Source organism: Bolinopsis microptera, chromosome 8 (assembly GCF_026151205.1).
Source record: "Bolinopsis microptera isolate Bmic1 chromosome 8, MBARI_Bmic_1.0, whole genome shotgun sequence".
Lineage (NCBI taxonomy): Eukaryota > Metazoa > Ctenophora > Tentaculata > Lobata > Bolinopsidae > Bolinopsis > Bolinopsis microptera.
Window position 1 is genome coordinate 1207181 of NC_087079.1, and position 17495 is coordinate 1224675.

Below are 17495 nucleotides of genomic sequence, written 5' to 3' on the forward strand. Positions count from 1 at the left end.
ACAGTTATATTGCATTATACACCTTGAACTTCAGATCGATTTCAAAATAGGTAGTCTTAAAATATTTTTTCTATAATTAATATGTTATCTGACAAATATGTTATCTTGACAAACTCTTCTAAAGAGGAACTGCAAACCCTGATGCGGGACAGGGATATAAGGAGGGGGTTATATGGCGCGGACGTAGATCGGACTTAGTTCCAACATAGTAGTAGTAGTTATCTGGAGTGTCGTTCTGGTTCACAGATTTAAAGAAAGGTAATATGCGTCAGATGTCTGAGACCCTCAATAGTAAGACCAAATTTTCAGTCAGTTTAAGATTCGTCTTTGATAAAAAAGAGATGCTCACCAAGCGTGAAAATTTTAAAGGTGGTGTTTTCATGAAAAGGATTCTGCACATGATTTTATGATTATCAAATGTTCGAAACAACAATCCCTAAAAGTGGTACATGTATGACTTTTATTTGTTCAATACCAGTGACCATGGAGCAAATAATCTCCCATTTTCAGTTTTTGAAGATGAAATTTCCAGGACTGACATTTTACAGTCTTGACCAAACCCTTGACAGCAGACAATTAGCTGAACCCTTGACAGCAGACAGCAGATATGCTTCATTTCCAGAATGTTTGAAATGATTTACTGGCAGTATCATTGAAGTTCCATTTAAAGTGATACAGCTAAATTTCACTCCTGAAAATTGTACAGAACAGTTATATTGCATTATACACCTTGAACTTCAGATCGATTTCAAAATAGGTAGTCTTAAAATATTTTTTCTATAATTAATATGTTATCTGACAAATATGTTATCTTGACAAACTCTTCTAAAGAGGAACTGCAAACCCTGATGCGGGACAGGGATATAATGAGGGGGTTATATGGCGCGGACGTAGATCGGACTTAGTTCCAACATAGTAGTAGTAGTTATCTGGAGTGTCGTTCTGGTTCACAGATTTAAAGAAAGGTAATATGCGTCAGATGTCTGAGACCCTCAATAGTAAGACCAAATTTTCAGTCAGTTTAAGATTCGTCTTTGATAAAAAAGAGATGCTCACCAAGCGTGAAAATTTTAAAGGTGGTGTTTTCATGAAAAGGATTCTGCACATGATTTTATGATTATCAAATGTTCGAAACAACAATCCCTAAAAGTGGTACATGTATGACTTTTATTTGTTCAATACCAGTGACCATGGAGCAAATAATCTCCCATTTTCAGTTTTTGAAGATGAAATTTCCAGGACTGACATTTTACAGTCTTGACCAATTTTTTCACCCGCAACCAATTATTAAGTCAACTATAGATGCCAAATGACACGATTGAGGAGCTGGAAGTTTGATTTCGGTCGGAGGAAGCCCACAGCAGAAAGCTTAACAAAACGAAAAGTTGTATTTTCAAAAGTCTGTCCCATTTTCAAATATGAAATTTTCTGAACACAAATTTGACAGATTGGATGAAATGTTTGGCCAGAAACCAATTAGTCAGTTAATTGATGATGGTATGAAACCAAATTGGATACTGGGAGTCAAAATCCCGAACAAAATTGCAAAATCATGTTGTCCCAATCTTTGTCCCATTTTCAGTTTTTGAAGATGAAATTTCCAGGACTGAAATATTACAGTCATGACCGATTTTTTACCCGCAACCAATTAGTAAGTCAACTATAGATGCCAAATGACACGATTGAGGTGCTGGAAGTTTGATTTCGGTCGGAGGAAACCCACAGCAGAAAGCGTAACAAAACGAAAAATTGTATTTTCAAAAGTCTGTCCCATTTTCAAATATGAAATTTTCTGAACACAAATTTGACAGATTGGATGAAATGTTTGGCCAGAAACCAATAAGTCAGTTAATTGATGATGGTATGAAACCAAATTGAGGTACTGGGAGTCAAAATCCCGAATAAAATTACAAAATCATGTTGTCCCAATCTCTGTCCCATTTTCAGTTTTTGAAGATGACATTTTCAGGACTGAAATTTTACAGTCTTGACCGATTTTTTGACACGCAACCAATAAGTAAGTCAACTATAGATGCCAAATGACACGATTGAGATGCTGGAAGTTTGATTTCGGTCGGAGGAAGCCCACAGCAGAAAGTGTAACAAAACGAAAAGTTGTATTTTCAAAAGTCTGTCCCATTTTCAAATATGAAATTTTCTGAACACAAATTTGACAGATTGGATGAAATGTTTAGCCAGAAACCAATTAGTCAGTTAATTGATGATGGTATGAAACCAAATTGAGGTACTGGGAGTCAAAATCCCGAATAAAATTACAAAATCATGTTGTCCCAATCTCTGTCCCATTTTCAGTTTTTGAAGATGAAATTTCCAGGACTGAAATTTACAGTCTTGACCGATTTTTTGACCCGCAACCAATAAGTAAGTCAACTATAGATGCCAAATGACATGATTGAGGAGCTGGAAGTTTGATTTCGGTCGGAGGAATTTCACAGCAGAAAGCTTAACAAAACGAAAAGTTGTATTTTCAAAAGTCTGTCCCATTTTCAAATATGAAATTTTCTGAACACAAATTTGACAGATTGGATGAAATGTTTGGCCAGAAACCAATTAGTCAGATAATTGATGATGGTATGAAACCAAATTGAGGTACTGGGAGTCAAAATCCCGAATAAAATTACAAAATCATGTTGTCCCAATCTCTGTCCCATTTTCAGTTTTTGAAGATGAAATTTCCAGGACTGAAATATTACAGTCATGACCGATTTTTTACCCGCAACCAATTAGTAAGTCAACTATAGATGCCAAATGACACGATTGAGGTGCTGGAAGTTTGATTTCTGTCGGAGGAAGCCCACAGCAGAAAGTGTAACAAAACGAAAAGTTGTATTTTCAAAAGTTTGTCCCATTTTCAAAGATGAAATTTTCTGAACACAAATTTGACAGATTGGATGAAATGTTTGGCCAGAAACCAATTAGTCAGTTAATTGATGATGGTATGAAACCAAATTGAGGTACTGGGAGTCAAAATCCCGAATAAAATTACAAAATCATGTTGTCCCAATCTCTGTCCCATTTTCAGTTTTTGAAGATGAAATTTCCAGGACCGAAATTTTACAGTCTTGACCGATTTTTTGACCCGCAACCAATAAGTAAGTCAACTATAGATGCCAAATGACACGATTGAGGTGCTGGAAGTTTGGATTTCGGTCGGAAGAAGCCCACAGCAGAAAGCGTAACAAAACGAAAAGTTGTATTTTTAAAAGTCTGTCCCATTTTCAAATATAAAATTTTCTGAACACAAATTTGACAGATTGGATGAAATGTTTGGCCAGAAACCAATTAGTCAGTTAATTGATGATGGTATGAAACCAAATTGAGGTACTGGGAGTCAAAATCCCGAATAATATTACAAAATCATGTTGTCCCAATCTCTGTCCCATTTTCAGTTTTTGAAGATGAAATTTCCATGACTGAAATTTTACAGTCTTGACCGATTTTTTGACCCGCAACCAATAAGTAAGTCAACTATACATGCCAAATGACACGATTGAGATGCTGGAAGTTTGATTTCGGTCGGAGGAAGCCCACAGCAGAAAGTGTAACAAAACGAAAAGTTGTATTTTCAAAAGTCTGTCCCATTTTCAAATATGAAATTTTCTGAACACAAATTTGACAGATTGGATGAAATGTTTGGCCAGAAACCAATTAGTCAGTTAATTGATGATGGTATGAAACCAAATTGGATACTGGGAGTCAAAATCCCGAATAAAATTACAAAATCATGTTGTCCCAATCTCTGTCCCATTTTCAGTTTTTGAAGATGAAATTTCCAGGACTGAAATTTTACAGTCTTGACCGATTTTTTGACCCGCAACCAATAAGTAAGTCAACATTAGATGCCAAATGACACGATTGAGATGCTGGAAGTTTGATTTCGGTCGGAGGAAGCCCACAGCAGAAAGTGTAACAAATTGAAAAGTTGTATTTTTAAAAGTCTGTCCCATTTTCAAATATGAAATTTTCTGAACACAAATTTGACAGATTGGATGAAATGTTTATCCAGAAACCAATTAGTCAGTTAATTGATGATGGTATGAAACCAAATTGAGGTACTGGGAGTCAAAATCCCGAATAAAATTACAAAATCATGTTGTCCCAATCTCTGTCCCATTTTCAGTTTTTGAAGATGAAATTTCCATGACTGAAATTTTACAGTCTTTACCGATTTTTTGACCCGCAACCAATTAGTAAGTCAACTATAGATGCCAAATGACACGATTGAGGTGCTGGAAGTTTGGATTTCGGTCGGAAGAAGCCCACAGCAGAAAGCGTAACAAAACGAAAAGTTGTATTTTCAAAAGTCTGTCCCATTTTCAAATATGAATTTTTCTGAACACAAATTTGACAGATTGGATGAAATGTTTAGCCAGAAACCAATTAGTCAGTTAATTGATGATGGTATGAAACCAAATTGAGGTACTGGGAGTCAAAATCCCGAATAAAATTACAAAATCATGTTGTCCCAATCTCTGTCCCATTTTCAGTTTTTGAAGATGAAATTTCCAGGACCGAAATTTTACAGTTTTGACTGATTTTTTGAACCGCAACCAATAAGTAGGTCAATTATAGAGGCTAATTGACACGATTGAGATGCTGGAAGTTTGATTTCGGTCGGAGGAAGCCCACAGCAGAAAGCGTAACAAAACGAAAAGTTGTATTTTCAAAAGTCTGTCCCATTTTCAAATATGAAATTTTCTGAACACAAATTTGACAGATTGGATGAAATGTTTAGCCAGAAACCAATTGCAATGAGTCAGTTAATTGATGATGGTATGAAACCAAATTGAGGTACTGGGAGTCAAAATCCCGAATAAAATTACAAAATCATGTTGTCCCAATCTCTGTCCCATTTTCAGTTTTTGAAGATGACATTTCCAGGACTGAAATTTTACAGTCTTGACCGATTTTTTGACCCGCAACCAATAATTAAGTCAACTATAGATGCCAAATGACACGATTGAGATGCTGAAAGTTTGATTTCGGTCGGAGGAAGCCCACAGCAGAAAGTGTAACAAAACGAAAAGTTGTATTTTCAAAAGTTTGTCCCATTTTCAAAGATGAAATTTTCTGAACACAAATTTGACAGATTGGATGAAATGTTTGGCCAGAAACCAATTAGTCAGTTAATTGATGATGGTATGAAACCAAATTGGATACTGGGAGTCAAAATCCCGAACAAAATTGCAAAATCATGTTGTCCCAATCTTTGTCCCATTTTCAGTTTTTGAAGATGACATTTCCAGGACTGAAATTTTACAGTCTTTTACCCGCAACCAATTAGTAAGTCAACTATAGATGCCAAATGACACGATTGAGATGCTGGAAGTTTGATTTCGGTCGGAGGAAGCCCACAGCAGAAAGTGTAACAAAACGAAAAGTCGTATTTTCAAAAGTCTGTCCCATTTTCAAATATGAAATTTTCTGAACACAAATTTGACAGATTGGATGAAATGTTTGGCCAGAAACCAATTAGTCAGTTAATTGATGATGGTATGAAACCAAATTGAATACTGGAAGTCAAAATCCCGAACAAAATTGCAAAATCATGTTGTCCCAATCTTTGTCCCATTTTCAGTTTTTGAAGATGAAATTTCCAGGACTGAAATTTTACAGTCTTGACCGATTTTTTGACCCGCAACCAATAAGTAAGTCAACATTAGATGCCAAATGACACGATTGAGATGCTGGAAGTTTGATTTCGGTCGGAGGAAGCCCACAGCAGAAAGTGTAACAAATTGAAAAGTTGTATTTTTAAAAGTCTGTCCCATTTTGAAATATGAAATTTTCTGAACACAAATTTGACAGATTGGATGAAATGTTTGGCCAGAAACCAATTAGTCAGTTAATTGATGATGGTATGAAACCAAATTGAGGTACACTACTGGGAGTCAAAATCCCGAACAAAATTGCAAAATCATGTTGTCCCAAATTTAGGAACCGACCGGAAATCCGGCTGAATCCGGTTCCGGCCGGATATCCGGCTTCAAAATCCGGTTCCGGTTCCGGCTCCGGCTGGAAAAAAATTTGCCGGATTTCAGTTTTTTTTACCGAAAATAAATCAAAAAAATATTTCGGCTAATAATGAACAGGGTAGCCTGAATCGTGGAAAAAAAGTGGTTTTCAGAAAAACTTTAAAAAAATTTTGACTTAGAAGTTTTTCGGTCCGAGTCGTTCTCGAGACGTACCTCCTGTATCGAGAGCTCCCGCTTCCGAGCTCGTGTTGCAAAGGGGAGGCCTGCCTTCCAAGATCACATTACCGGGGGAAACCTCGAGTCCAGAATTGTGTATCGATGGGTAGGTGCGGACTTCGAAAAACCGAAAAAATATTTTCGGCTAATAATGAACAGGGTAGCCTGAATCGTGGAAACCTCTAGCAGACACTACCGTCGAGAACAAATTGGGTGCACTTCGACGAGATCTGATCAACATCACCAAGACAGCTCAAGTCACACCCAATCTCACTCCAAAACAACGAACTGCCCTCAGAAACCTGAAGAACAATGAAGACCTTCAAATTTCCGTCGCTGACAAAACAGCAGAGTTTGTAGTAATGCCTAAAGAAGATCACATCAGGACAACTACAACTCACCTCAACAATGGAAACGTCTACAAGAAGATCGATATACCACAGGATAAACTGGGCAAACAAAAGTACATAAACAAGTTAACTAAAACTCTAGAAGACGATGTTAACTCAACATTCAAGAACATTGCCAAGAGTCGTAATCTCCCTCAAGATGTTACTAACCTGTTAATGAGCCATCACACCACCCTCGCTACTGCAAGAGTGATGCTTAAAACCCACAAGTACACAAGTGATGAGATCAAGACTCTTAACCCTGACACAATGAAAACTAGACTTATTGTTTCAGGCTGCAACTCCCCTTTCCACAAAATCCTTTGGTTCGTCTGTCACATTCTATCTCCTCTGATGAATCTAGTACCTCCTCATTTGAAAAACACTCACGATTTTCTTCGAAGGATTAGAAACATCACACCAAATGATCTGAAGAGTCTTACTTTCTTTACAGCAGACGTCGAAGCTTTATACACCAATATCAACGTACTAACAGCAATAGAAGATGTCATGGAATTTGCCAAAGAAAATAGACAGTCAATCAGTACATACGGTCTCCATCTCTCTGATTTACAAGAACTACTATAGAGACAACCCTAGGAAAGTCATATTTTGTCTACAACAATCAAGTCTACCTACAGCTTCTTGGATTGTTCATGGGAACCAACCCTGCACCTATACTAGCTACTGTCAAAATGTGGAAAAACTTTCCATCTGCGTAGACCTGAGGATAACACTGCCCACCTACAGCAGGTTTACGACGATCTAAACGGAGCCACCACCAACAGACGAAAAGCTCAGCAACTGTGCAACCTCATCGAACAACAAGATCCTGACAAACTTATCAAACTAACTGTAGACTACCCTGACAATCAGAACGACTTTGTTCCCTTCCTCAACACGTTAATAAAGATCGACTCAGATGGAATAGTACATTCTAGACTCTACAGAAAACCACAGAAAAAGCCACTCACCCTCCACTACAACTCTCATCATACAACACGTACAAAGAATGCTACTGTTGAGAGTATGTACAACACCGCAGAGGCAGTCTCTAACAACAGAGAAAACGAGAAGTACTCAGAAAAGATGATAGATAAACTTCTCATCAACAACGGCTACACTGATAGAGTCTTAGAAACCATAAAGAACAAGAGAAAACGTAGAAAGAGAATTAATCAGAACGTACAGAACAAAGACCAAGACGGAGCGATTCTCAAACTACCCTATGTCAACGAAGCTACTAGTCGCAAATACAGAGATGCTGTCAGACATAGTGGACTCCCCATCAAAATTGTCGAGAAACCTGGACGGAAACTGAAGGATCTCCTTACAGACTCCAGACCCCTTGACAAGAAATCCTGTACAACATCAAACTGCAGAACATGCGCAGCTTTAACCGATGGAGAATGCACCACAACTAACACCGTCTACCAGATCACTTGCGAAGTAGACAATTGTACCGAGAACTATGGTGGGGAAACATACAGACCGATCAAGTGCAGGTTCGACGAGCATTACCGTAGTGCGGCAAATCCAACAGCAAAATCTTACGAAGATAAGCCACTAGCAAAGCACTACAGGGAAAGTCACCCTCAGCACAAAGGCCCCCCAAAACTTAAACTTCAAATCGTAGATAGAGGAACATCACTCATCAACAGAAAGATTAAAGAAGCCCGATTTTTAGTTGAAAATAAACCAACACTCAACGATAAAACAGAGTTGAACAATCTAACACAGTTTTTAGTTGAGTGACGTGTAAATAGTAATATTCTCGTTTAATTCTTTTATCTCTTTTAATCTTTTATCTCCTGTATAACGTCACGCTATTCGTTAATTTTCAGATGAGCCCTATTTGATAAATTTTGTCAGTTTTATGTTCATATTTGCTCCGATTTCGTTAAAAACTATTTACGGTTGACAACTATTTTACAGTTATATATTTTGTTTGAAATAAATTTCGTCGTCAAATTTTTAATGTGAATATTGATCGTTATAATTGAATTAATACTATTTCAGAATATGAGTATGACGTAGAAATGTCGATACGTTATTCAGCTATTTATTTCCATTAGAATCTGTCTTCACTGAGTCTATTCAGAAACAATCAGAAATTTGAATAAAAGAACTATCAAATCATGAGACTCAAAAACACTACACGAATCCACCACAAAATCATGTTAATATGTAGAAGTAGCTGGATTTCCTATATAATGTGGTTTGTGACACGAATAAGTCGACATACTCTAAATGTCCTAAAAGTCGACAATTCAATTCTCAGTCTTCAACAGAGACTATTATTAAGCTATTGTTCTAATTAACTTTCTAAAAATCAATTGAAGAAATCTGTCCGCTAATTTAAACCGGGCCATCGACATTTAGAGTACCTGTATTGTAGCCAGATGGCCTTGGCGTATCTAATAATAAATCAAATTAAACTAAATTTTAATTAAATTATTTAACTGAATGGCTGATCTAAACCTGCTGTTCTTATATAACTGCACTTTATAACGTTCTCTCTGCTGTACTTTAAAAATGTTCATGGTGTTATTGTCGGCTGTGTTACTTGCTAGTGACAGTGCCCCTCCACCAATACCGACTGGGGTACCAATACCAACTAACACGCCGGACCCGACCGCTACCACTCCTAAACCAACAAAGCCTACTCCCAAACCTACTACACAGAGTCCTAATCCTAAACGTGAGTTTTAAAGATTAGTTTGTTGATTCGTATTGTCCTATGACCATTTCTCGTACAAGAGCTAAAAGCTGCTCCTTAAATCCAAGATACTCTGATGTAAATATATGGAGTCGAATTTAAACAATTTATCTCTATTTTCCGGTTCACTCAAAAATCTGATGTTTTCGTTCTAAATGAGTAAATTGTTCAGCTTGTGAGGACTCCAACTCTGTGACCTGCCGGGCTGGACAGTGTTGGTTCCCTTACGATGAGTTCTGCCCCAAAACATGCGGACTTTGCGATTAGGAGATATGTGCTGATACGAGATACAAGGTTAACGTGGATATTGTTGAGCTCCAGGGATATCTTTCTAGTTGACAATCTATACGATTTTACTATTCTACTTATCGGGGTGTAATAAACGAGTGTTTTATTAGTGACATTATAATACACAGACTGGTTAATTGTAATTATTAGTAGTAATTTGTAGTAAGTAATTTGTAGTAGTAATTAGTAGTAAGTAATACCTGTTTAGATGCTCTGATAGTGCTCATCCCACTTAGCGTCCCTGACACGTGACTCATTACTGGACTCCGCACTGAAAACAAGAGGTTATCAAGTTATATAAACATATTCACCAACTGTATATCAAATTAGTATGTGATAGTAAAGCAATTTCAGATCAAGACGTAGTGTTGATAAAAGTCTACTTGTCATTATTTTAGCACATAAATGCTCGAGATTGCTTTAAAAACAAGAAAGCTTGTTAAAAGTTAATATCACTAACATATAGCTTCCACTCGCCGTACTTCCACGGAAGTTTTGAGGTAAAAGTAGAGAACCATTGCCATGAACAGTAGGAGAGGTAGTAAGATGAGAATGAAGTAGTAGTTTGAGATACACAGGACTATCATTGACGCTGAAAATGAGAAGGTTAATATAGATGATAAACAAATGATAAAGAAATCGACAAGTCCAATCTTGATTACAAGGCCAGGTTTACATACTTCAAAGTTAGACTATTAAAGGATTATTCGATCAGCGATTATCTATTACCTTCAGTATAAAATACGATAGGAGATAACATTGTTAAAATTCTGCACTCCCGCCAAATCGCCCGCCCGAATTTATAAAAAAAATCTTGTGTGCTACTATTGCACTGTTCCTAATAAGGATTAAGGGTTGTGTTGTGGTCTAAGTGTGTAAAAAGTTTCCGTGCTAAATGATCTTGGGTTTTTGGATGACAGCTATGTGTTATAGTTGTTTAATGGGATCCATTAGATAGTACTTACTTGTACTTGATTAGGTCTCCTCAATCATTCGAGTGGCCTGCACCAATGAACTCCCGTTTGTGACGTATTATCTCCCTCCAAAGTTTGCGGTCACTAGCCATCTCGCTCGCTCCTTCTAGGTCTATGTGAGTGTTTCCTGTAAACGCTGCAGCATCTTCCGGCAAACATTTCCTCCAGTCCTTTCTTGGACGACCCCTAGATCTTCTCCCATGCGCAGGGGTCCAGTTAAGCAGGTACTTAGGAAGCCTAGTGTCTGGCATTCTGGCGACATGGCCAAACCAACGCAGGCGGTTTGCTCCTATGTACGTCTCTACTGGATTTATCTTTGCACGCTCCAGCACTTTTTGGTTGTGTTCCAAACCTCACTACCGTATAACAATATTGTCAAAACCGCTGCCTTATAAATCCTGATCTTTGTATAAGACTGGATGTTACGGTTTTTCCATATATTACTAAGTTGATTGAGGGCTCCGGAAGCTTTCTGAATCCTAGCTGACAGCTCACGGTCGATAGTACCGTCGCTGGAAATAATTGTACCTAAGTACGTAAAGTCACTAACTTGCTGCACTGGCGTGTATATGAGGATATAACGGAGATATGACCGGTTGTCTGGCTAGTCAATCAGGATGACTAGTCAATTATTTCACCTTGTTCCAAGAATCAAATTACATGAAGATATGACCGGTTGTCTGACAAGCCAATCGGGATTTCAATTAACATCCGTGCAGGGTTGTTAACTATTGTCTAGGAGACGGGATATCCGGTACTGATAGAGGTAGTGATCGCTATATAAACCAAGAATTTTACAGATAATTTATAAGTCCGTTATCATTATCGACTTTATTCAGTTGAAGTAACAATTTATTGTTCTTCTACGGTCCAGTACGGTTATCCGGCAGGGTACATGGCACATGGCGCGCGGCGTATAATTTTATGATAACTTGTGTTACAATTGCAATTTAATTGTTGCAATACGCGTTACATTTATGACAGGTTCGAAGTAGCATTTTTAAAAATAAATTCGTTTTAAGCTCTCTTAGTCTCTTAGGAACTATTTCGAGGTTAAACTGGTTGATACGATGTAATTGATATTTTTCATAATTGATCATCAGATTTGTTTTAGATTCCCGTATGTAGACTTCTAGCTACAACAGTAGAGTAGTAAAGGTTGAACCATGGATTAATGAAACTATTTCCAAAATGAATTATTCATTTCAGGTGGGTATTTTATTTAGAGAGTTTACGAAAACTTGACAATTTAACTTCCGTAAGATGAAAGATACTGTACGTGGTGGTTGTCCACGATTTGGATGTAATAATCTGATTATCACAGCAATACTTATAGAGCGCTTACGGTCCTTATTTACTCTACCCTAAGATCGCAACAACTAAGCTGTACCACCCATGTGAGGTTGTCACGTTGTAGCAAGCGACCATTTAAGTGTAAGCGGAGTCTGAAATTATATAAACTGTGAAAATAACACCTCACCTACAAATGCAGTGAACATGGTAGCAAACTGACTGGATACGAACGAGAGTCTCTCATCACAAAATAGCGTGTCCTTTGAGAACCGGTTAATCAGAATTCCTGAAATTAGTTACATTGTATGTGTTATTGCAGAAATAGTGCAGTGGAAAATTGTTTTGGTCGCCACTAATAAAACAGATTTCCGACTCCCTGACTTTCTTTGTAGGATACAGGTTATACGGAAAATGTACATTATATCTGTGAGAGAAATAGAGTGACTTACCTATTGGAGTGATGTCAAAGAAACGGATGGGAGATTTCAATATTCCAGAAAATGCCATGTTGTGTAGAGCCTTGGAGGCCTGGGTGCCGGCATAAGCTGGGAGTATTAGAGTGTATTAGATTTTACTATAGTGTATTTAATCATTGATTTATAGTTCATATTCTTTGTTCTTCTGTTGAGAAATTATTTGTAATGGAGCTCGAACCAGTCATAGTCACCACGAAAATATAGAGTAATGAACCTTGATTAGATTTGATACACAAGCGTTTACGTGCAAGACAACTTACCAATAAAGAAGACCAGAAGACAGTAGAAGAGTACTGTCTCAACGGCCAGCACAACGTAAGTTTTAAAAGTGTTATCAGATCCACTCTCTCCCATCTCCACCATCTCTACCCTGGTTAGGAACAACATGGAATTAGAATGAAGATTTCCTGATAATGTATAAATGTATAATGTACAAAAAACAGAGGAACCACTATGATAATGTATAAATGTATAATGTACAAATAACAGAGGAACCACTATGATAATGTATAAATGTATAATGTACAAAAAACAGAGGAACCACTATGATAAGAAAAGAAACAGCAGAAAAAACACTGACCAGGTCAAGGCCTCTTCCTCCTGAAGTATCTTCACTGTCTGAGCTCCAGCTACCATTATCAGGATCATGGGAAATGTGATAAACCCAAAAGAGAGGTTCCAGTACTTGAAATACATCCTCTTATCTATCAGCCCCGTCTTACGCTCCTCCTTTTCTTGTTTCGGCTTTGTTTTCTTCTCTTTCTTTGTATCCCCCTGTAAGTTTAATGTAAGAGGTCAAACACGGTAAAACCAGCGCCTTCAGCGTGGTTTATTTCATCTGCTCATGGTTAGAAGGTCTTAGTAATTTGTTGATCGAGACTGTAGGACGTAGTAACATAAACTGAATATAGTGATTTACTAACAGTATCTTTTTCTTTTTGGTCTTCATCTTCTCTCAGTTTAGTTTGCTCCTTTATTAAATCTGTAATATACATTAATTTTACAAATTAAATGTAGCTTGCTATAAGAAAGCCAGGGGTGCCATATAAAAACTTATATTTCTACTCAATAAAACATCAAACATTCACTTGAAGAGTCCAGTAATAATATTAGTAGTAATAATATTAACCCTTGTCGTGCAGTTCCTCCCATGTACCATGCTCTGCTATCCTACCCACTATACTGCTTCCTTCCTTTACTGCCCTGAAACCAAAGAGATTAATTGTAAACTGTGAGAGAAACACAGGATAATAGTCACGTGGTATGTCACGTGATAGGTTACAGCTTCTAATAATAAGGGTTGGTAGCTCAATTTGTAGAGTGTGTTAAATGTTAATGGTACATTCACAGTACTGCTGCACAACGACAATCCGCCTCCCCATCAGACATGTGTAATTTAATAAAGCACACTGCGAGGTTCCTGTTATAATGATCTGTACTAACCTGTTCATAAGGTAGATATGATCCAGTTGAGACAGATACTCTGTGTTGTGAGTTACCAGTATTACTGTCTTGTCCTGCAGTTGTCCCTTTATCAACCTGTTCACATATTGTATAACAAGAGAAACCTTGGATATCCTTGGAAGGTATGAGTCAACAAATATCCTTGAAAGGACGTATGAATCAACAAATCTGTAAAATATTCATGGATGAACATTGAACATTAGAAAAACATTAAAATAATATTTAAAACAAATGGAAAAGAGTGGCATAATGATCGCCAGGTTAATGTATCTCGACATTTGTGGGGAAGTGAATAATATTTTTGTAGACAAATGCAAGTGATTAACCAATCAGCTTTCAGCATCGACCAATTAAAACCCAAGATCGCTGCCACGCAGTCACGTGTCAAAACATTGATGGTCCTCCTCCCCATCTAGACCTATTTATGTGGTACCTGTTGAAGATATGGCTAGCACACTTGGTGTCCACTGCGCTGAGAGGGTCGTCCAATAAAACAACATTCTCCTCTCCGTACACCACTCTTGCTAAACTCACCTGAAAACAAAGTGGTCACGACGTGATGATCTGGTGCTTTATTACCTCTAATATTACCTGTAATATTACCTGTAAAATCTTTGTATTATTCAGTTATTGTTTCATATGCTTACTGTCGACTGATCGATCAGATATCAATCGAATAGAATAGAACTCATATGGTCATTAACTCAATTACGGACACCACATTTTAATTAATTCAAACATACTCCTTTGGTAGCGCGATACAATCAACGTGATGACTCAAATTAATAATTATTAGATAACCTTATTACATGTCATCTCGTTTATCTCTCTTTGCAAAACCTGAAACCTCGTTAGTCGGTTATACCCCTCACATGATCGTGCCAGATTGCATCTCCAGACAATATGCGGTGGATCATATTCCTTGGAAAAGTATTTAAGCCAGTCCCAAATCGTTACAACTGTTTAACATTGTCTCCTCACAGCAACTTTATGGAACGTTCTTCTATTCTCAGCTGTAAGGACTGCCAGGTGACTTATCGGAATCTTTACAATGACGTCACTGGTCCTACAGAAGCTACAACATTCCTTCCCATCTGCTCCCGCCACGAGGCTGAAACGAGAAGAAAGCTTCACCTCCAAACCTCAGCTACATCCCGCCCTACTGAACCCTCCAAACCTCAGCTACATTCCGTCCTACTGAACCCTCCAAACCTCAGCTACATCCCGCCCTACTGAACCCTCCAAACCTCAGCTACATTCCGTCCTACTGAACCCTCCAAACCTCACTCCAAACCTCACTCCTCCAAACCTCAGCTACATTCCGTCCTACTGAACCCTCCAAACCTCACTCCAAACCTCACTCCTCCAAACCTCAGCTACATTCCGCCCTACTGAACCCTCCAAACCTCACTCCAAACCTCACTCCTCCAAACCTCAGCTACATTCCGCCCTACTGAACCCTCCAAACCTCACTCCAAACCTCACTCCTCCAAACCTCACTCCTCCGCTCCCTTGCTAACATCTCCTGCTCCCGTCTCCCTACCAACCTCTACCTCTCTAACCACTTTACCTAAACCTTCCTCCTCCGCTCCCTTGCTAACATCTCCTGCTCCCGTCTCCCTACCAACCTCTACCTCTCTAACCACTTTACCTAAACCTCCCTCCTCCGCTCCCTTGCTAACATCTCCTGCTCCCGTCTCCCTACCAACCTCTACCTCTCTAACCACTTTACCTAAACGTCCTCCAACTTGGTCCCCTGAAGGCTGCTTGTTACTCTACTATAAAGTCAAGAAGAGTTTCAGAGACCCTGTCTCCTTGATAAAATATGCTGGAACTACTAGTAAATCCTTCGAGATAAAACGACATATAGCTGAGCTGATGATTCTGGGCTACGAGACCTTCACCAGGACCAAGCAAAGAATGGATAGAAAACGGATGGATATGACGAATGGTGTGTACGGAATTGGTCAACTTGGTCTGAGTGCCAAGTGTCGCAAGATTCTCAGCACTCGAGCTATGAGGAGGAGACGACACAAGGATGGACTTTTATTTGGAAAGTTTAACAAATCTGTCTAATTCTGTTTATTTTTACCACGATTGCACATTATTACTGTAACTAAACCTTTTAATCCGTGCAGTTTTACTAACATTTTCAAAGATAGCTGATATTAACTATTGATCAATAAGACATCCTTGGTATAACTTAAAAAAGTAAATATGAAATCTATAAAATAACATAAATTAACAAAAATAAACATAAAAACACTGAAAAGATATCGTAGGATACTCTACCTCCCTACATAATATAATACTATAATACCTCCGCCACTGAGTGCTGCGCGCTATAATTCCCGACAGCTTGCTGGAGGGAATTTGCGGGCACGAAGTTGCGGAGGTATTATATTTTATAATACGTTCCGGTTCCGATTGCAGAAGGGGTGTAATCCGATACGTGCGCATCATACAATATAGTGTCTAATATATAGAACGCCAGTGTTATTTGTTTTGAAACTTGCCGCCAGCCAGTCTGAGTCTGGGCTGATAATACCCTCGCTTCTCTTGCGGGAAAAATGAGCAAATTATCAGCCCTCGATGTCCCCGAGTTTTAGTGGATATAATTCCCGGAAGGTATTATACAATAAAGGTAACTCCCTGGGGAGTAGCTAACTGAGTAGTGATAATATGATAAAACACTACTAAATAATATAATAACTAACCCTGGCTCTCTGTCCTCCTGATAACTGCACACCTCGTTCTCCGACTATTGTGTTCAGACCGTTTGGAAGGTCTTCTAAATCCTATGGTAGTGTTTCTCGGTCAAAAACAATCAGTCTGCCATTTCTCTGCTAAATCCAAAATAAGCAGGTTTTCTCAATAATTTCAATAATAATTGTCGGACTGATTTGTAGTTAGTCGCAGTCTCTCGGAGAAACTTAATGAAAGTTTTTGAAACTGTATTGGGTTGTGTAGCACAACCTGTGCCTCTAGTAAATCTAGCAACTAAACCTAGTTATAAACTAGCTCTACTATTAGGTATAAAGTACTAAGTATTTATAAAACCTGTGTGAGATAGCAGGACTCAATTATACTGTTCAGCTTCTTTTCATTCATTGGTCGGTTAAATAAAATGTTATCTTTAACACTACCTGATGAGAGAAGTGTTGGTTAACCTTGGTAACCATGGTAACCATGTTAACCATGTACGACGTTAACCACGACGTTAACCACGACGTTAACCATGTACGACGTACCATGTACGTACCATGTACGTGACAGGCTGACTTATTAACAACTGTCACGTGTAGCTGGTCTGCCAATCAGTAAAAATACACTAAATATGCAGTGATTAAACGAAGCTATAATGAGAGTAGGAGAAGCTATAATGAGAGTAGGAGAAGCTATAATGAGAGTAGGAGAAGCTATAATGAGAGTAGGAGATAAGGAGAGTAGGAGAAGCTATAATGAGAGTAGGAGAATATTTACCGTTGAAGATCCACGGAACTTGGCTGTAAAAGCCAATAGCAGATGGACAATAGATGGAACCTTTAACGCTATCCATCTCCTGAGATTATATCCCTGTATCATTAAAAATATCTCAATACCTCCAAACATTTTTAGCTTATCATTAGCAACTTTTGTCATCGATACTCAATAACACTTTATATTTGGATTTAGATAGT

The 17495-nt window shown here is 38.1% G+C and overlaps 1 protein-coding gene across 1 annotated transcript in view; it reads right to left on the reverse strand.

Annotated features, from left to right (window-relative positions):
- The window catches only part of LOC134819233 (ATP-binding cassette sub-family C member 4-like), a 37506-nt gene that overhangs the window by 9539 nt on the left and 10472 nt on the right, over window positions 1–17495 (reverse strand). The window contains exons 8-20 of the mRNA XM_063829051.1: window positions 17299–17377; window positions 16876–16961; window positions 16533–16613; window positions 14249–14349; window positions 13795–13890; window positions 13481–13554; window positions 13275–13333; window positions 12932–13125; window positions 12612–12721; window positions 12325–12420; window positions 12063–12161; window positions 10069–10200; window positions 9809–9879 (exon numbers count right to left, since the gene is read on the reverse strand). Of these exons, the coding sequence (XP_063685121.1) occupies window positions 9809–9879; window positions 10069–10200; window positions 12063–12161; window positions 12325–12420; window positions 12612–12721; window positions 12932–13125; window positions 13275–13333; window positions 13481–13554; window positions 13795–13890; window positions 14249–14349; window positions 16533–16613; window positions 16876–16961; window positions 17299–17377 (1278 nt within the window). The remainder of the gene's footprint in view (window positions 1–9808; window positions 9880–10068; window positions 10201–12062; window positions 12162–12324; window positions 12421–12611; window positions 12722–12931; window positions 13126–13274; window positions 13334–13480; window positions 13555–13794; window positions 13891–14248; window positions 14350–16532; window positions 16614–16875; window positions 16962–17298; window positions 17378–17495) is intronic.